At 37.8% G+C, this 21,881-nt stretch overlaps 1 protein-coding gene across 1 annotated transcript; it reads right to left on the reverse strand.

Annotated features, from left to right (window-relative positions):
- Window positions 1–5,439: 5,439 nt before the first annotated feature.
- Window positions 5,440–20,421, reverse strand: LOC147763253 (contactin-associated protein-like 2). Its single transcript, XM_087009183.1, has 17 exons — window positions 20,061–20,421; window positions 17,413–17,727; window positions 16,902–17,204; window positions 16,600–16,728; window positions 15,778–15,945; window positions 14,709–14,908; window positions 14,039–14,140; window positions 13,118–13,259; window positions 11,008–11,265; window positions 10,371–10,558; window positions 9,964–10,135; window positions 9,568–9,645; window positions 8,753–8,920; window positions 8,044–8,259; window positions 7,512–7,802; window positions 7,032–7,247; window positions 5,440–6,486 (listed from the first exon to the last, which is right to left on the reverse strand). Exons 1-17 carry the CDS (start codon window positions 20,410–20,412, stop codon window positions 6,332–6,334), a joined length of 3,453 nt encoding a protein of 1,150 aa, XP_086865309.1. The 5' UTR covers window positions 20,413–20,421; the 3' UTR covers window positions 5,440–6,331.
- Window positions 20,422–21,881: the final 1,460 nt, after the last annotated feature.

Raw genomic sequence — 21,881 nt, forward strand, 5'->3', positions numbered from 1 at the left:
ATAAAATTAGAAATTGATTCCATAAATTCCAGTTCATGTTAAGAAATAGACTTAGGAAACGCTCCTATTCGCACCCAAACGATTCTGAAGGAGGTTACCACAACAAAGAAAAATAAGTAATAATATTGTGCTTAGTATTGCAATGCTATAAATGTTGACTAATCTTTAATAGTCACCCCCCCCCCACTTCAGCGATTTTTATAGACTGAATTTCAAAAGGTTTACACCAGAATCTGATGGTCTGAACTGGTGGGTGATGGTCGTAGTCTTTGTTGGTGCCCTAGACTCCCGACAGCGTAAAATGAGGCAGCAGTGGTTGGCGGCAGAGCCGTCAGCATGTGGAAACCTTATATATTTTAAATGCAGTTCAAATTTATTTCAGATGTGTAGTGTAAGAACTTCGTTATACTTAACGATTATTAATTTTTTTCTAAGTCGGCGGCAAATCCAAGTTGCGGCCAATTTTGCGAATTTTTGAGGAGGGTCTACAGTGACATATAGACTAATAGACTTTAACTTTCAAGTTTAAATAGGTCATGACTGTTCAGACAGGAAATATGCAATACGCCATCATTTATACCTGTGCGTGTTATTTACCCAATAATGTGAAAAGTTCATATTTTAATTCACAATCGTGACCTATCTTGGCAACTAATTGTTGCAGTGAATCAATTGTTTTGCTCGCGTATTGTACACTAAGGATTTCCAATATCGTGGTCTATCAAAAGACCTTTTCATCACACGGTTACATAACACGTCAGCGCTAAATCATATCAAACACAATGTCATTTATTATTACTAAACCTAAAATCGAAATGCGATCGAATACCTATGCCTTATTTTAAAATTATTGACTAATGGGTAGATATTATACATATGTATTCAATTATCATGGATCGTGTCTTTGGTCGATATTTGTTTGTACAATGATTGATATACCGCTTTGCTTGACTGCCCAGTTTCTGTGACACCTCACATTCAACTAAAAAACATTTCAGCGTAAATACACTGTAAAAACAGTGTTTAGCATTTAAACACGTTTCTAAGCGCCTGTTTTGTCTCATTTTTTCGACGCGTTTTGCCCCTAAGCACGTTAAGCTCCTTAACATGTTACACGCTTTGACGCGTTTGACGCCTATTAAATGCAGGGTGTATTTGCTTAACTTTTAGATGGTAAGGGTTTCAACTATTTTACTCACACAAACACACCCACACACACGAAGTCACGGTCACCTTTAACTGCTATAGCTATCTCTATCTATAACAGGGTACCGTGAACTGTCAACATTGTTGACTTAACACTATCACATGTACAGCGGGACTTATTAGTCATCCTTGTGTTAGCTGATCTCGTGAGGAAGTTTCTTGGAATATATTTCTGAAAATCAAGTTAGGAAAATTCACTAGTTTACTAAAGACACGAAACAGCTATCACTTTTACTTTAAAACAATTTTTTTCATATTTTGATGAAATGCGTTACGGTATTGGTGTCTATTTATTTTTTTCCGGAAGTAATGAACAATAGAACATCAGGATGATGGTGGGGTATTCACTATAATGGTTTATTGAAGCTTTAATCGCATGCTGGTTATTTGGTAACCATAGTCCGAATATTTAACAAATCGCACCGCTCTAGTCGCCTACTAACCCCAACCTCAATTTGGAATTAACCGCTAACTGTAGCTCATACAGCACTAAGATCTAATAAACGGATATTTTAGATCTTAGTACAGCATAAGACGTGTTTTGGTTATTTATAAAAAAGGGTTTTCAAAACATTAAATAATGTTTTTACAGAATGTTATAAAACGCTTATAAAACTGCAGGGGCATCATTTTGCATGGAGTTAAAAACACCCATAACGTTACCATAACGTTATTCTATACCATCACCATCATGTATCCAGCTGATAACGTCGTGAATTTGTTATTTGGATTATAACTTAATAGGTCTATTTTAAATAATCACACGTTACTGCAAGGAAGGACACAACGCGTTCGAGCAGGCTGCTCCACGCCTCCAACAGCTCCATAAGATTACAAGGGGAAGTGTTAAGCCAAATTGTTGAGTCTTGTAATAAACTTGTTATGGGATCGTATACATGGGATTGTGAAGTTTTTTTTTCTGTGACAAGCTTGAAAAGCTTAACGTGTTGTTCAGCAGCTCCACGCGTTTAGGAGTTCCACACCTATAGCAACTCCATATGTTTAGCAGCCTCACGCGCTTAGCAGGGGAAGTGCTTAGCCAATGTGCTTAGGTTGTGAACGACTTGTTATAGAATCATATGCTGGTGAAGCTAAACACATAGCTTTAGACGTGTAACACTGCCAACGTGTCTTGCTTTTTCTTCTGTGAAACGCTTGAAAAGCTATACGTGCTTAGCTTTTACACATATTTCTAAATGCGTATAGGTGCCTAACGTGTGTTGTATGTATTTAAATGCTAAGCACTGTTTTTACAGTGTATGTTCAAATTTCTCAGCTCTGCACCAAGGGTGCGCCTGACCCAAACTATTAGACATATATATTTATATAAAGATGGAATTATACCATGTACTTGTATGAAAGCGACTGTCCTTGCAAAATATTAAAATAAGATTTTCGTTTTTTATACTCCAAGGAAACATGGGGACGTGAATGACCCAGTGCATCTGAGGAATTTATTTGACTTCATGAGACAATTACCGATAATCCTGATGGTTATTTTGGTAAAATACACGGATGAAAATATTCCAAAAGTAGTGAAACTCCCATAATTCCAGGGAAGCATTCCAGTTAAAGGTATCCTATTCATGTGGCGACACCTAATTCATCGAGAAAAGAGTATTTTTCTTACTCACGTGTAGTTGCTCGACCTGTCTCTTCACTGAGATTTGATGTTTTACACCATTTCACATTACATTATTCCTCTCTAAAAGTCTGGTTACATGTAGACCGCAGTGTCTTACTTTACATTTAAGAAAAATATATCGACAGCGAGTATTTATATTTGAGGGGTTTCACCATGTCCATGCTCTGAACTGAGACAGAGAAGTAGCTCTGCAGATACATAGCTTTGTATGAAATGTAAAAATATGGATTTGGGGCATTTTCAAAAGCGTTTAGTGTACCTATAAGTTATAGATTATTTACCTTGCAATACGTGAAATACGGAAAAAATTGCAGCTTACCTAAGGCCGCATCCAGATGCTCCCAGTCTTCATCCGCTACAGGTACTGTGCCAGCGTCATCGTATTTTGTTCTATCATTAATCTCACACGTTTTACTACTGCCATGGTAGTTGACAGATGTACAGGTCGCTGTGCCGAGATGAAGACAGAGAACGGTGCAATGCGCTTTGTCGCGCACGCTGTACGTCGTTGGTTGTGCGCCGCTGAAAACTCCATTTGAAAGTCTTGATCCGCTCGAGCTTTGAAAATATCCCCAATGGTATGAAATTCCACAAGTGAGATGAAATACAAAGCATAAACAAAAGACAATTCCGTACATTTGTATGAGTGCTTCCATTTCACCCTGTTTTTATTCTACAATGAGGTTTTCACTGGCATGCCGTGGCAGTGGTCGACCACATATTTTCCGCATGTGTCAAGCACAGCACAATGTTCACCATTCAAGGACCATGTTATGTAATACACCCCGATCTTCAGTGTATGAAGAACAATACAGAGGAATCAATACATTCACCAACCGCATCCAGCGATAATCGATTTCAATTATAATTAATATGTTGGACGACGTTTATAAATTAGTAAATTTGCACGCTTTTCTGCCAGCAGTATTATAACTTACGTATGCACTCCAATGGTGTTTTAAGTAATGTGTTTGACCATACTCCGTGTAAAAGTATGGAAATAACACACTTTCGAAAACTCGCTAATATATTATTTTTGCAGAGGCTAGTATGTCCACGTAACAGACACAAAGTCATAAAATTGATTAAGAATATTCCATGCGGGATGTTTATCCAAAGATCTTTTTCTGTCAAAATTAAAATTTGCCAGGAAGTGTAGCCACTATTTTGACAAATGAATTAAATCGATTAGCAACCAATTGTTAAAGGGTGATTGAAACACCCAGCTTCTTATCAACCGCGTATTGTAATCAGGCATGGTAGAAATCGATTAAGTAGATGATATTTCAATGATCTCATCAGGTATTGTTTACACATTGATCTCCCATAATTACAGTGTGTGTGACAACATCCCTGTTTTAACTGAAGAACGGAAGTAAACGGCACTGCAGTTTGCGGTTTGCTATGACATTTTCATGAGGGTTGAGTATTGTATATTGTTTACTCTCACTGTTCCCCTTTTAATCGATTTGTTACCTAAGTGTTTCTGCTTCATTATTAAATTCGCCCTACAATTTGAAGTCAACGGCTACGTTTGACATTGATCATTCGCGCAGGTTTTAAGAAGCAAAATTTAAACTAAACTAAAATAAAATAATCAGCGCTCTCTCTCTCTCTCCAAACCTCTCTTCAAACCTAGCATATGGCTATGAAGTACTTAATTTTTTATCTTCAATACCGCGACCTCGGTGAAAGACTAAGAGCGCATTCAGGACAGCAGACTAACAGATCCGCGGATCAAGTATGGCCGACCCACTTCAATGCTTGTTGCGTAATCCCCGCGAGGAATATATTCAGTGTCTAATCGGGAGTGCAACTATATATTGCATTGAATTGTTTATAAATGACTACAAATTGAAAAAAGAGTTTGGCTATTGAAAACAAGACATAATACAAAACAACTCCACGTCACCCAATTTAATAGAATATAATAATTATATATATATATATTTTAAATTGGGTGACGTGGAGTTGTTTTGTATTATGTCTTGTTTTCAATAGCCAAACTCTTTTTTCAATTTGTAGTCATTTATAAACAATTCAATGCAATATATAGTTGCACTCCCGATTAGACACTGAATATATTCCTCGCGGGGATTACGCAACAAGCATTGAAGTGGGTCGGCCATACTTGATCCGCGGATCTGTTAGTCTGCTGTCCTGAATGCGCTCTTAGTCTTTCACCGAGGTCGCGGTATTGAAGATAAAAAATTAAGTACTTCATAGCCATATGCTAGGTTTGAAGAGAGGTTTGGAGAGAGAGAGAGAGCGCTGATTATTTTATTTTATTTTAGTTTAAATTTTGCTTCTTAAAACCTGCGCGAATGATCAATGTCAAACGTAGCCGTTGACTTCAAATTGTAGGGCGAATTTAATAATGAAGCAGAAACACTTAGGTAACAAATCGATTAAAAGGGGAACAGTGAGAGTAAACAATATACAATACTCAACCCTCATGAAAATGTCATAGCAAACCGCAAACTGCAGTGCCGTTTACTTCCGTTCTTCAGTTAAAACAGGGATGTTGTCACACACACTGTAATTATGGGAGATCAATGTGTAAACAATATATATATATATATGCTACAATAAAAGTTTGCTCTATAAAATTAATACACATCGAAAAGAATAGCATAATTGTCCGCGACAGCGCCGTTGGACCCGGTGGTAATACAATATGTATAAAGGGAAACAGCATTGTAGGAATTATTCTTCTTAATTTAAATCAAGATAAACATATAAGTTAAAGATATATGACGTATACATTTTCCCCATACCCAAAATATTTAAAAAATGAAAAAGATACCTACATGTACATTACATACATTCTGAATCAGATTGTAAAGAAGCGTCCCGCGTTCATGCATGTTAGGTTAAACGTTATATTTAAGTCAGCCTTTTTTAATAACATCAAACCTTAGTGCAAAATTGACAGGACCTTTCTAAATACTGGGCCAAAATTAAGAATAGACGATGAGATAAATAAGAATATATTAAATGAAATACATGATATTTTTTTCACCATACTACAGCATTTACCTTGCTTGAATTGACCGCATTCTGTCCAAGTCGGGCTAAACATGGCAAATTGGAATACGCTCCTCACATCATCTTTCTATGTCAAAAATATTGTTGAACAGGAAAATTCTTTACAGTCATTCACTTTATCTGTAAGTTCACAGAAAAGCGTTTAAGAAATCAACAAAAGATATTGTTTGGAATGAAACAGGGTTTGTTCATTTTGATAATTATCCACCTCAAATTCTGTCAATTTTTCGACGAAATCCTAGATCTGAGAGCGAATGTCTAATCTTGGGAACTATATGTCCAAATTGATATTCCAAAAAACAAGAACACACATAAAAAGCAAGTTATTATGTTTGTCGCGCTCTTTCGCCATGTGTCTTTCCTCTTTCTTGATGTTTTTTATTCTTTTTAGAACGAAATGTACAGTATCACCTCGAGTGGTCAGCAAGGCGTTTACCCGCGGCACGTGAGGGGCCCAACAGTATGGTATCCTTCTTCTCCGCCTCCAGTGTCTCCAAATTTAATCATGGATATCGGCAGATAACTTGACTCCGTAATGTATCCTTCGTCTGACCGCCAAACGTTGTCATTTTGGTCGCAGTTGCATCCTGCAGAGAAAAATAATATGGTGTTTCTGGAATTACTTCACCTCACACACACACACACACACACACACTCACAGACCGTGACATTTACCTGTATATCATAGACATTCTGAATCCAATGTGTACATTTTGACGCATCATTTTAAGTGATGTTTCCAATAAATCCTTGCTTAAACAGACGCCCCCTTTGTCTTTAAACATCTCCTACTAGTACTAGTAGTAGCTAAAATTGTTTTAAAATTATTGCCTCCTACGCATGATGACAAAATGTTTTTTCTAAGAGCCTTAATAATATACGTTATTTGTAAAAAATATTCAAGATTTATACCAAGCATAGAAGAACCATGATATAACACCCCTTTGTACTGCGTCCTTTTGCGTGTAAGAGTGAGAGAGATTAGAATATTTCAAACGATTAACTATAAGCCTATAAACAGATAATTCATATGACTTTGTATGCCAATTTTCAAAACCTATTATGACCTCGTATAATAACAATCGAAAGTTGAATACGTATATTCACAAATAGGGCAAATAACTTAACATACTATTAGAAGAGACTGAACAGGATCCATCTTGTGCGCATGCGCAGTTGATAGAGGTACCGTCTGGATCTCCTCCGCCCCAAAATGGCGCCCTCTGTCCATGTCGATCGTACCAGCCACCGTAGCCGTTAATGAGCGAATGGTAGCATTCGTATTTTATGTACTGTGTGCATTCAGATCCAACGTAATCTACGTATGCCGCCACTTGGTCAACACTCGCTGTAAGTAAGGAAATATATTAGAACCTTGCTGAAATTTAGCATTTGATTTCCATTATTCTGTTGATAAAAAAGCAAAGGTACAGGGTAAGTACCCCTAGATCAAAATCTAAAACAGGAAATCAAAATTATAAAAAGAATATTTTATCTATTCCGTGTATTGTTCTGAAGGAACAAACTTCAGTTTTGAATGTCCCGCGCAATTCAAAATATCAATTCGACCACTTTCTCATATACATAACTGCTCACATACATATGTACAAACCTTCATAAATTTTGTACACTTCGCTGGCCAAGCTCCCTCCTTCTCCGTCGCTGTTACAGGCACTTGAAGGTCCGTATTTATCATAGGTGTCACCAGCAGTAGCAGCAGAAGCGCACCAGCCGCCATGTTGGAGAGCAAAATATGTGTAGCCGCGAGACTTGGCCGCTAGGTAACATTTGTAGATTGGGTTGGTTCGTGTAGTGTAATCGCCATCCAGGTTAGAGTCCACACCTTCCAGAGTGGCAATAGCTCTCGTACTAGTATCTGTCCAGCAACCAATGCTATGGTAGTCTATAAAGGAATTAAAAGCTCATGAAACTCTCTCCCTTTCGTGCATTGTATGTAGGCCTATACCACGAATTACATGCTTGATGTTGCATTTTCTTTGTGGAAACGTTTCTGACTGATGCAGTGGGGATGACACAAAACCCTATCATCCACTGACATTTGTGTAAATGCCTTAAACCGAATATACTTGTATAAATGAGATTTGACTTGTGGTACACACAACTAGACTGCGTTAATTACTCACGTTTGTACGCCAACGATTTCGAGTAAGAATAAGCACCATCAAAGCCATTGACATGCGTCCTGTCTTCATAATCATGGTGGAAAGTCACAGTGGGTGGTGTAGTTGACATATCACAGTACACCTCGAAAGCAGCTACACCTCCACCGCCATCTGGGTCAACCCAATAGACGCCGCTAGTGCTGTTGAACCGTTTCCATTCCGTGCAAGACGGCAAGGCTAAATAAAAATAATCATACTTCATTCAGCTTATAATGGTACATGTGAACATACCGTATAGAAAAGAAGCAATTGGACGGTTTGAAATCATTAATTGCAGCAGAAACAAGCCGTGCATGTGGCTCGCAATAACTCTTAGTCGTATTCATGAGAAATAATACTGATACAAACCAAAAATATACTGTATAATCAAATGTGGAAATATTGTGATACCTCACGAAAGAAAACTAAACGTAGCATTATCATATTTTATCTGCATATTTTAAAATTCCATTGTTTTAGATGTCCTGTCTAAGCTCACCATAAACAATTTTGTCTTTGTCCATTTAGCCTATAATATAGTTGATTTTATAAAAAGCAATAAGAATATTAGAATTGGGGGGTTAAAGAAATGAGAAAAGGCAGACAGTGTATATCCCATATTTTTTAAAAATCCGTTGAAAAAATATTAAAAGACAATAGTTAATAGCTAAACTATTTGGTCATGACTTACCTGGTTCACACTCTAATGGACCAACAGTGTAATAGGCAGATTCTCCGGCGTCTCCAGTGTCACCAGAGAGGAATTTCTTTATAGGTAGTAAGGACTTGTCAGTAAAATACCCCTCATCTATTCTCCACACGTTGTCGTTTTTGTTACAGTTGCAATCACTTCTGCCATCTGTCGGAAAAAATAGTTTGGATTACGTTCTGAGTATGTATATACTGTAACTCATGGATTCAAGAAAAAGCGGCGATCATAATGCTGATACATTATTTCCAAAACCAAAAGCAGAATATGCAAAATATTTAGATTTTAGTTTTATTCTTAACTCTATATTGCGAAAGTCGGTTTAATAAACATTATAATACAAGAGGGCCGCTCATATATGTAACCACTTTCTCGATGTTTATTTTGCATATACATATACAGATTTGCATATACAGATTTATACATAAGCCCAAGGCAAATGCCGTGCAAAACTGAAATATTTAACGATGTACATATGTATAGCCCTTACTTTCTTTATATTAAATTCCCTGCATATTTTTTCGCTAAAAAAGTCATTAACATTTAAAAGTGTTAAACAATACAAGAAAATATCCATATTTTATATAGGAATACCCTTTCACATCGCTTCCCAGCAAACACATAACGTTATTATAGCGTTACCATAACGTTTACATTACCAAAAACGTTATGGTCAAGTTAAGTAACGTTTTAAAACTTTCTGTGTTTGCCGGGTTGTTAGGAAAACAAACCCAGGATTCTGCGTGAGAGGTGATTCCAAGAAATAAAAACGAGACAACAAGGAGTGATGAACTTACCAACACAGGTTCCAGCAATTCCACATGCACATTTATTGACGCTGTTACCGCCGGCCCAATAAGCAATTGCCGTGCCACCTATAGGAATGAAAACATACAGTGAGAAAGGGACATGCTGAGATGCTGCCATTGTAAAAAAGCAGTAAGCTGTACAAATTCTACTTTGTACTCAAAATAAATCTATTTGTGAATGTTTGTAGCCTTCGTCCATTCGTCTTTCCTTCACCCCATGGCCTTTCTTTATTTCTCTCTCACTCGCTCACTCACTCACTCCTTTACTCTCTCTCTCTCTCTCTCTCTCTCTCTCTCTCTCTCTCTCTCTCTCTCTCTCTCTCTAACTCACACACACACACACACACACACACACACACACACACACACTTTCTGCGTGCTTACTTCTGTCCTGAACCTTGTTGCAGGAACCTCCCAGACCGGACGCTCCGTTACAACGGAACTTGGCATACTGGGAGCAGGTGGCCATTGTGTCTACAAACGGCGCCATTTGGTTGGCAACATCTATGCCGTAATAAGTCAGGTCTTGGCTCCAGCTTCCACAGGCTTCGTAGCCCTATAGCAAAATAAATCACTTGAAACATGGTCGACCCAGTACTCAAAGGCTAAAGGATTACTGGTATTTGCATGTAGGTGAGAATCTTGTCTTGAAAGCGTCATAGTCCAGATCGTAACAATATTGACCATGGAAATGGGTCGCTTTTTTAATAAAGCAAGTGAAAATAGAAAGGGTGAAACATTTACATGTGTTATTTGTTTTATCATGCTTCCTGTTGGACCAAAATACTTACTGAGATCTGACTGGACTCGGTGTTATCTCTACTGTGGTGTATAATTGTCTTCCCAGGGGGCGATGTAGTCATGTCACACTCCACCATGAAAGGCCCAACACCATAGTTGGCTCCGTCAGGGTCGATTTCAAAGTACCCGCTGTACCGAAATCCATACTTGTAGTATTCGTAGCAGGAGCTCAAAATGGCTGGAAAATCGTAACTCGTAGGTTTCATATATTTTGTAATGACACACATATATATATCCTATGTAAGTCAATTCTTATGATGACTGCATTTTCCTTATATATATCATCTAAAATTCTAAAACATATTGAAAATCGGGTTTCATAAATTAAAACATTCGTTAAAAGGAAAATGCAGTCATCATAAGAATTGACTTACCTAGGAGGTTGCAAGAGGCGTATAGGATAATATTTTACGGGGATTATTTGACGGGGTCCGCGGATGCAAAGCCAACCCCCCGCCCCCGGGGGTTGGGTCAGGAACCCCCTGACACCCTTCCCCTCTAAATCCGCTGCTGACCTTGAGTCTAACAGTTCAAAGGGGAATATTTTCATAACATATCAATATCTTGAAAAGATATTAAGCAAATAAAGATGGATGTCAAACCTTTCCATCATACACATGTACTTACATACACATTTGTGAGTTATCCACAAGTATTTTTCTTGCCCCCCGCACGGATCACCAAATACTCCATTACTTGAACTGACTGTACAGCTAGTGCGCTGCTGACACAGGTTCTTGACGGCTTTTATAGTAGCTCTCTGATCTGCCCTGCAACCAATACTCTCCAGTCCGTAGAACGCATCCAGAATGTCTATCCAGGTCCCAGTAGGACAGGACAGAGAGACGGAACTACCCTCATTTATCTGGCTGGTATTTGTATACCCTGAATAATAAAAACTTGATTATTTTTGAATTAGCATTAACATTAAAATACAGCAGAGCATAAAGAGTTAAATCACTTTACATGTTTAAAAGATCCCAAAGTCATATTTTATATGACTACATATCTTGAATATACCAGAGATGCCATATGTGTTTTCAGAATGCTCAGCGATAGAACCTTACAACATCAACAAGACCTTTACATGGTCTTCATCGACTATCAAAAAGCCTTTGACAAGATCCGACATGAGGAGCTCTTCAAGATGCTTGCAAAAATTCAAATAGATGACAAAGACATGCGGGTTATAAGAACAGTCTACTGGGTTAAGTTTGCAGCAGTCCGCCTTCCTGAAGGCATGACCAACTGGTTTCCCATCAAAAGAGGAGTGCGTCAGGGGTGTGTCATGTCTCCAGACATTTTAACTTATACTCTGAAATGATCTTGAGAGATTTGGAGGATCGTCCTTTAGGAATCACAATCAATGGTGTCAGGATAAACAATCTCCGCTATGCCGATGATACAGTTCTTTTAGCTACATCGAAGGAGGATCTCCAAAATCTCTTTGATGCCTCCAGCACAAAGCTTGGACTACATGTCAACAGTAAAAAAAAACATGGTGGTTTCAAAGTCAGAGGCCACACCACGTTGCAGATTGCTTCATGGGAACACTCCCATCGACCAGGTGTCCTCATTCAACTATCTCGGAGCACCTGTGACATCCAACGCCTGTTGCAAGACAGAAATCCAAAGAAAAATTGACCAAGCGAAAAATGCATTCACCCGTCTCGGCCCAATCGTCAAAGATCGTGGGCTGTCCTTAAAGATAAAGATCCGCCTCCTACGCCTGGTCTATTCTTCTGTATGGCTGTGAGTCTTGGACTTTGACGGCAGAAGCTCAACGTAACATTGAAGCAGCTGAAATGTGGTTCTACAGGCGAATGCTCCGAATCTCCTACATTGAGCATGTTACAAATGAAGAGGTCCTTAAACAGATTGATAAAAAAAAAAGACAACTGAAGTTCTTGGGACATTGCATCAAAAAGAGGGATTAGAAGATCTTACTTGGCGGAAGAATACCTGGCAAAAGTGCCCGAGGCAGACATCGAAAGTCCTTTCTTGACAATTTTGAATTACCAACAAGACACCTTTGGTCATGTGCGAGAAATAGAATCCTTTGGCAGAATATCATCGTTCGACAAACACCGAATCGGTGATGGCACATGAAGAAGACGACATATCTTGAAAAGCTGCGTATCTTACCCAGTGCCGACCTTCAAAACTACAGAAACCCTCAAATGAAAGTAGCTTATCTAAAGGATGCATGTCGTTCATAATGACTGACCAGTTATTTAGAACTACAATTATTCAATTAGAAATGGTACACGTGTAAAACATCGAATCCAAGTGCAGTGATAGGTCGAATAATGGAGCGTGATTAGGGGGAAATTTTCTCTTTTCTTCAAGGAAAATTCGATTTGGAGGGGAACTTTCCGATAACTTTGCCAGTTTAAGGTCTCTTTTCTCTTTTCGCATCGACCGGCTCAGTTCTCTATATCTTTCCAGATGGATCGGAGTAAATACATATCTTAGCTTTCGTCGCCCTATATTACTCGTACATACCCTAGCTATTGACTGTATCGTAACTACACTTAAGCCCCTAAAACTGGATCAGTCCATATTTCTATACCTCTCTTTGTATTAAAAGAACCCAAGAAATGAGTAGAATAACGAAATGTAAACCTTTTTCATTGAAAGACAGAAATAAGTAACAAACGTGAAAAGTTATGTAAACGGTCATTATATCTAGAACGTAAAAGTTACATAAAAGCGTATTTACAGAATTCCAAGTTACCTGGCTCAAATCCGTATACTTCAAACCTAGCACTCATGTGGCCGCCCCATGTTTGCGGATTGAACCGTATATATCGGCCCACGGCGGCAGGTTTTATATAGTTACTACGGATGGTACTGCTATCCCAGTTGGCTTGGAATATCTAAAACCAGAGACATGTTACTACAGTTCATTTATTGATTATGATAATTATTAAAATTGGGTTTATAATTACCAGTGCCAAATATAATTTTTACTCCCGCGCGTGTACGGGCAATAACTACTCTAAACCATTACCATAGTGGTAACTTCACGATAAATAAATATAAACCAAGTTGCTACTATTGGTGTTATCTAATTGGTATTATCTGCTTCCTGGTACTGCTAACAGTTAAAATGACTCCTAGATTTGATGAGCAAAGTCCTTTGGTATATGCCAGTAATAAGTTACCCCCCCCCAAAAAAAAAAATCGCCATAATAAGGAGAAATCGTGTTTAGAAAGTAGTGGTTAATTTAATGCCAGGAGGTAGTGGTGAAACAATTAAAAGTGACCGTTTCTGAAAGGGATAACTGTGTGAATGAGATTTAACAACAAATCTACCTTGAGATGCACTTTGTTTAAAAGAATTTAAATTTAAAAAATTCTCTCAGTGCCACATCATCCGTTCTCGATGTCATTATTTCATTGTGGGGGTTGTCCAGAAAGGGGTAGGGGGTTCTCCTGGGAAATGTCCGGGGGGGGGGGGTCGTCTTTTTAAGATTCCTAATACCTGCTTGGACATAATTCTGACACACGTATATATATATATATATATATATATATATATATATATATATATATATATATATATGCTCTAATTATAAATACAAACATTTTACCAGAAGATAATTTCCCCGTATTAAGTCTCCATTGGAGCATTCTGTATAAAGTAAGTCTTTACCTTGCACGAGCCATCTGCCTTTGTGTAACATTCAAAATTGGAACCGTCACCTGAGAACAGCAACTTGTACGACTTCACATGCTGACTTATTGCATTACGCCCCTGAAAAAGAACACCACGTGCCAGAATAAAGATCTGGACAGATGAAGTCCCGAAGTATCTACACATTTCTCTAGACTCTTTTATCATCAGACCTGCTGATAAATGACAATGGGCGCAATGCAGTCCTCTATTTCTTCAACACGGTATTTTACAAGCAAGCTTTACTAGACATTGTGCCTCATTAAATTACTCTTCGAATTTAAAAAGTAAGAATAATGACAAGGGAGAGAGGAAAACATGAAAGGGAGACAAATGACTTATTTCAAGTTGATGTGTCTACTAATTGAAGATTGGGTGACTTGGTTCAGTATTTATTTCCTTTATTTTTTGTCCATTGAAAGGCTTCGGTCAAAAACCATTTATATACTATGCATTTAAAATACTTGGTTCTTTGGCTACAGACGAAAAATGACTGTTGGCCATTTTTTAAATATACTGATTGCCCAAGACACTTTTCCTCAACGACGAAAAAGAGGAAACCTTTAGCGAAACTTCACCGTTCGCCAAACACCGCATCAGTGATGGCACCTGAATGAGAGGATTGTTTACTCTCAAGCTTCTGTCATACCGTTGTTGCAACTTTGGTAATATTCATCGTCTTTCCCAGGTCTATTTGATACCATTGGTTTGTGTCCATGGTGCCACCACACCACCCATTAGAACTACCCAGTCGTCCATAATTGATGGGGCAATCGCCGTGTGTTGTTGAAGCCGAGAGAGATGAACTGGGTATGAAGTTACTTTGCATCCCCAGAGGACGCTCTACACCTTGAAAAATTACATAAAGTTAGAAATTGGAAATCATTTATGAGAATTTAGATTGTAATATCGTGAAAAAGAAATACAAAAAGAAACGAATGACAAAATAAAATTGTTTCTTAACAATCTACATTATGGTTCTATTGTCTTATCTCATTATTGTGTGTCAGATAGTCGCCATCTGGCGTTCATCCACAACTGTCGCTTTTTCGTATACTTTGCATATGACACACTCTGGCTTTGAAAACACTATAATTACCCCATTCACACTACAGTTGCAAAAATCCGCATTTCTATAATTCGAATTTTTCGTGAAGAATTTGATTCGGTATTGCGTTCACACTCGCGAAGCGAAACCGAATCCCACGTTGAAAATTTCAGGTTTTAACTTCCTGTTCTGAACACTCGCGCATGCGCCGCACAGGAAAACTCAAACTACCAACAAAAAAATGTGTGACGGCAAATGTAACTCAAAAGACATTCAAGCATTCTTGGGGAGCATAAGATGGCAAAATAAGTTTGTTTCCTCCTGTTGTAGTGAGTGGTGATCTCCAAAAATATTTGGTGCAATCGCTAAAGTAATAAACAAGCATTCATAGATACCAGCACTTATTTGCAAACATGCGCAGTAAGATCTGTACAGGTGTCCATTCTGGTAAGTTATTCGAATCGCTGAAGAAAATTCACCTCGCTAGCAGGATTTTGAAAAATCCGCTTTACAAAAATCCTCACGCGTTCAGACTACTACAGTTATTCGAATCGGGACCTAATTCGCTATTTATCCGAATAAATGACTGTAGTGTGAACGGGGTAAATGTTTAACGGCTTGCTGTTGTGATGTGATGTCATTTGCAAACAAAAAACCTTTAAAAACTCACTTTCCACCCAGGAGGTACAAATCAATGGTCCCAGTGTTTCAAAACCCATTTCATTACCGCCATCAATATCGTTTATTCTGGTCTGCACAATGGGAAGAATATTCTTTTCCTGAAGGTAACCAGAATCCTTCCTCCACACGGCATCGTTCTGGACACAACTGCAATCGCCTGTTACAAAAATATTCATTTGCGTTTATTTTTTTTATCTATTAGGAAGCATACTTACATGAGCCCAATTTTCTATTAGAAAAAAAGGTACTTGATATTTCAAAAGTATCCAGAAAAACACATCTAGTAAATCAAACGCGCTTACTATTTAAGCATAAGAATTTCATGTGAAAAAGATTCAATTACTCTGGATATTTTTTTAATTACTCACATAAGGGCTAGTGTCGATATCACGGATAATGTTATGCATGTCAGCAAACACCAGGCAACAAATATCATTTTAAACATGATCACGAATTTTGACGCTCACTGATTACTCGAACGGAAGTCACGTGGGGTAAGTGAATTGACCTCCTAGTCAACTCGCTCCGCCATGTTGGATGTTCAGATGTTCTATGTGATAAACAGTGCAAGACACAAAGTTCGAAAAGTCATGCCCGACGGCGCCCATTTTATATAGAATATATATTTACATTAAAGAAACAATGGGTCTTTAAACTGAATTGGTTAATTAAGATAAATTACATCTTTAAATTCCACTAAGAGTATAAGATTTATGTTTGCTTTGGACTACGTGGTCCTCACACTTGGAGATGGATGCCATGAACGGACATGGCAAATATTTATAAATTGCTATTTGTTTTGTACTCTTACTTCTTCCGTTTTCACAGGCGGAATATTTCCCACACAGACACCTTGAAACAGGGGATCCTCCAGGGAAGTAAGCACCCCAATAACTGTATACTCCAGTACGATCACTATGATCAGTGTTTGTCCCAGGGTCTACAACAGAATTAATATTTATCGTAATCATATCTGATATAAACACCTGAAAGGAAACGTTCAAGTTTGAATTCATATTCATAGTAAAAAATAATTTAATACTATTTATGACAACATTGTTGCTACAATTACGCACACGATAAAAATTCCAAAAGCCAAATTATCGTGCTTACTTCCTAGTCCGTGACACTCTATTTGTCTGTATTGGTGACAATGGCCGGACATATTCAATAATGCAGTCATCTGGTCTATAGAAGCAGTAGAATACGTCAGATCTCTGTAAGTATACCCTCCCTGACCAGGCCCAAGTTGACTGCTTCGACCTTCTATATCATGGTGGACAATGGTCAATGGGGGGTCAAAGGTCATGTCACACTCCACCTGAAAGGGATCCATTCCACCAGGACCATCTACATCGATATCATGGCTCCCGCTACTTAAGCCCTCTTCCTTCAGTCTGTTGCAAGTATGGGCTCCTGTAAAATCCTCAAATACTGAGCATTTGGATTATACCGCAGTGATGACAATCTATGCTTATGGCATAAAAGGCTATGCTTCCCTTCATCTCTTGCTAATCGAAGGCTTCACACGTTATTAATGTATCTTCAAAGTGTAGCACAAAAAATGAAATAAGAGAATATAAACAATGAAAGTCATTAACACAAGATGTAAAATTTGTCCTACCTCTGGTAAAGGTGGTGGCTGCCCTCGATATGTTCCTGCTCCTAATACCAACAGGTCTGTTAGTTTCGGTGGTCAGTCGTACGGTATAGCTCGCCCCTTCTTGTAACCCAGTGATGAGGTTAGTCCTGGTCTTAAGGTACCCAGGGTCCTCTAAGCTGAGCACGGTGGTATTGGTGACGTCATCAACACCTAGGGGCGTTACCTCTAAAGTGAAGGTTTGAGTGAACCCGCCATTGAAGCCGGACATCCACGTGATTTCTAGAGATGTGGTTTGGTTTTCGTTCACGTAGACAAAACTTGGATATTGTGGAGGCCCTAGAACAAAAAGGAACTTTTAAAACTCTGTCGAGCTAAATGGGGATATTTCCAGCTAGCTTTTTCGCCCAATAAGGCACCCTTCTTCTTCACTAAAAAGTTGTAAGCTACATGTATACACGTCCGTACCTCTCGGGGAAAACATTTGCTTAACAAAGCCATTTCTTCGTCTATTGCTTTTCCGTAAGTAAATGCGATTACCTGACGTATCTTTTACAATTAACCGACCTGCAATCGAAAAAGGGTCTTCTTTGAATGAAAGCAGCATTGCTTGGCCGGAATGAGAGGCACAAAAGACTGTCGTGTTCTCGAATTTTTTATACATCGATTTTCAATCGTACAGAGCACGTTGTAAAAATAATGGTATGGTGATGTTAATCTTCTTGAAAGCGATACTTACCGGGTAAAGGAACACTGTTAGAAAAAATCGATGGCACAATTACACAAATAACACATGGTATATTTTTTCAAAAGTTCGTATTCCCGATCCATTCTAACTATTTATATCGCTCTTCAGCATGTTTGTATTGATTTCACGCCAAGCGCTACAGTATTATCAAATTGCTAAAAGTGACATTTAAATGGGCACATGTACATGTAGGTAAGACCACATACGGTTATGGGCTGATGAATGTATAACGCAAACAGCCCTCACTTCACAGAGGGTTTGTGTTTCCGACCCTTTGTAAAGAGTTGTTAAGTTGTTTTTAAAGATATCATACCTAAATAGAAAATGGAAATCCGTCTTACCATTGTTCGGCCCATCCCTGCACTTTAACTCTATATTTTGGACCATTTCTAATTAGGTAATTAAGTATTGTGTAAATATCCAGTAATGTAACCAGCCACAAGATTTTTTCAGGAGGCTATGTCGAGATCGGGAACTTTAAGTGGAGGACATTTTCATAAAAAGTCTTTTGATGTCTGAATTGAGATTGTGTAGTATTTCGTAACTTTTCAGAAAATGAAGACATGATAAGTAGAACGTAGCCTTTTTAATTGAAAACAAAAGAGGTAATATTGAATGCTGGAATGACAAATCAGAACGTAAAATTGTGGGAATCACACAAAAAGACAATGAAACGAAAACCAAGTAAACGGTGATCGATTTGAAAAAGACAGACAATACATTCACTTGGATTTGTATGAAAAATTAGTTGGTGAAAATGTCTGAAAGCTCCAACTCGCCGTCTCACTATAACACCTCTGACGTAAAAAAGTATGCTTTTACGTGCACATCTATACATGAGGCTAAAGCATAGGTAGCCTTCCTTTACGGCAAGAGGAACCAATATTGCAGAAATGTTGTTACATTGTAGTACTACAGGTTAAGCTACGTATAACCCGGTTAGAATATGTGTAAAGCTAACCATGTTGTAGCGCAATTGGTAGTAATCGATTCATGTTCTAATGCTCACCTATGTTTCACACAAAACATGCCAGCCATATACAAAAATTTTCGAAGCTGTAAAGTATTTTCTTTCTTTGTGGAAATAAAGAGGGATGTGCAAACAATTGACCACGCTATGGTGAGCATTTTGACAAATATTGCAAGAATCACTGAAACGCGTCTGTCATGAGCCCATATCACAACAAAGTAAATAAAGGACCACTCCACTTTTGAAATTGTCTCAAAGCTCATGGTTTGATTATCTGCGTATCCTGCAAAAACTATTTCTCTTTCTCTATTCAGAGCATAAAAACAAGGAAACACCTAAAATGAAATTCTCTGATGTCGATAGTTTCTTCCGAAACTTACTGGAAGATATCATGGTCTCAACCTTTAGAAAACATTAAGAACTCATTTTTCAAAAATGATGTAAAAGTAAAATCCAAGATCAGGAGTCGATCAATGATTTGTAATAAGAGCATTTTTTTCATTTGATATTCTATTTGAAGGGAAAATCCCGGATGAGATACCTTGAGATTGACACGATATTGGAAAGATTTCTCAAAACCATATTTCAATGAAAAACCAAAATATTTATTCGTCAAGTGCAATTTTAGAAACGCATTAAATCGGTATTTTTCACATTTGCCATGCATTCCAGTAATGGACATTTTAGTACGTAAGTGAACTGTATGACATAGTAAAATGGACACGGGCTCTACCGTGACTTTACACTGGTTTAAATTTGTTCTTATTAATCACTTGTCTCCATTCGTTTTTTTTTAAGTGGGTTTTATATTTTTCCCAACACTTTTCCCATTGTCATGCATGTTAAAAACGACCATACATAAACGGAGACACACTTAAGTACCGGCTAAGACCGTCCAAACAAAGTAAAAGATTCATCAAGTCGCAAGTGAGACACAAATAAAAAGCAGTTTACCTAGGTCGGCATCCAGATGCTCCCAGTCTTCATCCGCTACAGGTACTGTCCCAGCGTCATCGTATTTTGTTCTGTCATTAATCTCACACGTTTTACTACTGCTATGGTAGTTGACAGATGTACAGGTCGCTGAGCCGAGATGAAGACAGAGAACAGTGCAATGCGCTTTGTCGCGTACGCTGTACGTCGTTGGTTGTGCGCCGCTGAAAACTCCATTTGAAAGTCTTGATCCGTTGGAACTTTTAAAATATCCCCAGCTGTATGAATTTCCTCCATTCAACTGAATGGACAACAAACAAAGCAGAAATATACATGTTTTTATCCTCTGCCCCATCGCGTACCTTATAAACATATATCAGTAAGGAAAATTAGAATGAATTATCTGTATTCCTTGCTGCCATTCACGGCTTTCTTTCACAGCCCGAGTGGCGGTGTCGAAGTATCGGACTAGTTTGGACACAAAAAGAACATTGATTAAGTAGCTCTGCCAAAATACATGTTTAAAAAGTGGATCACGTTATTAGTCGTGTGGGCCAATTACATCGGAAAACTAATATCCAATAACCCCAGGAGTAAACATTTTCTCAACTTTTATTATGCATTGTATTGCCGGAGACGCAACTGCATTGTCAAGATTATATCCCGTTATGATGATATTGACTGGTATACGGCAAATTTATATCAAAAGTCGATATTCTATTAGAAGGTAATTCAACGAAAAAAAGAGTCCTTAGGAGGTCACAGGATCGAACAATTGTCAAGGTTGTTTGCCTTTAATCCAGATTAAATATATACATCGAGTTGAAATTTGAAATGGAACTGATAGTGAAGCATTAGCATTCGGTATAATTTGACAAAGAGTCACGACTAATTTTGCATTCTATTAAATTTTATTTTAAAAATCAACTCATCAATCCATGAGTTGCAATAGCAACGGCTCTGACACTCACACTCACTTATTTGTTCGAGCAGCCACAAAGTGGAATGAAGTTGCTTCAGTCAGATTTGGGTGTCTGGAAGAAAGTTCGCCTCCAGGTCAAAAGCAACCAAGCTATATATAACATCTTGGACCTTTAATAAAAAATGCACCATGCATCAAAATCGTTAAAGATGGACAGTGACCTCATCAAATTAATTAGGTGATCTACGTATGAATGTTTAATTTTAATGAGGCTGTATGAGTACACTGGTTATTAATACAGACGGCTGTTATGTATCGCAAAATTCTAAGCGTTTTCTTTATTAATATAAGTCGTTGCTAATTATTGTCTTTTTCAACGTCATTCTTTGTACATTTTTACATAACGGCACGTATGAAGCGATGAGCATTAATTCCAATAATGGGTTATCATTCACACTTTAGCTTGAGCTGGTTAATATATTAAATTTTATATTAAATTTGATTGATGTCATTATTATTTTGGACGTCCCATTGGAATTTTAATGAGCCCAATTATTTCAAAAGATGACACATTAAGGTAATGGAGAGTACAATTTGGGTTCGTTGGATGTAACCTAATGTCAGGTCATCAATATTCAAAAACTACGTTTAGTGATAACCATCTAGGTTTTCAGGATATTCGTCTGAAAAGAAGGGTGGTAATTTTAAAAGTCGTGACAGGTAGAATATAGAGATTTCACATGACAAATACTCTCAAGCACTCCCCATTTTCTAAGTCATGTACAACTAAATAATTTTTTAAAAATTTAATATTATGGAATGTATACGTCAAAACAGCAAAGAAGCAAATATGGCTAGTTTAGAGTGTGAGCTAATTCATGGCAAATGAAAATCCCTTAAGGTGAAGATGTTCGATTTTC

Source organism: Lingula anatina, chromosome 3, assembly GCF_051362555.1.
Source record: "Lingula anatina isolate TDL-2025a chromosome 3, LinAna3.0, whole genome shotgun sequence".
Lineage (NCBI taxonomy): Eukaryota > Metazoa > Brachiopoda > Lingulata > Lingulida > Lingulidae > Lingula > Lingula anatina.

Excerpts from the sequence above, each read along its gene's own strand:
- LOC147763253 (XM_087009183.1), bottom strand. The coding sequence starts at position 20,412 with ATGTTTATAAGGTACGCGATGGGGCAGAGGATAAAAACATGTATATTT. Across the intron at positions 17,728-20,060 it reads GCATCTGGATGCCGACCTAG|GGCCTCCACAATATCCAAGT; the intron begins GTAAACTGCTTT and ends TTTTTGTTCTAG. Across the intron at positions 15,946-16,599 it reads CGCCTGTGAAAACGGAAGAA|GCGATTGCAGTTGTGTCCAG; the intron begins GTAAGAGTACAA and ends TTTTTGTAACAG.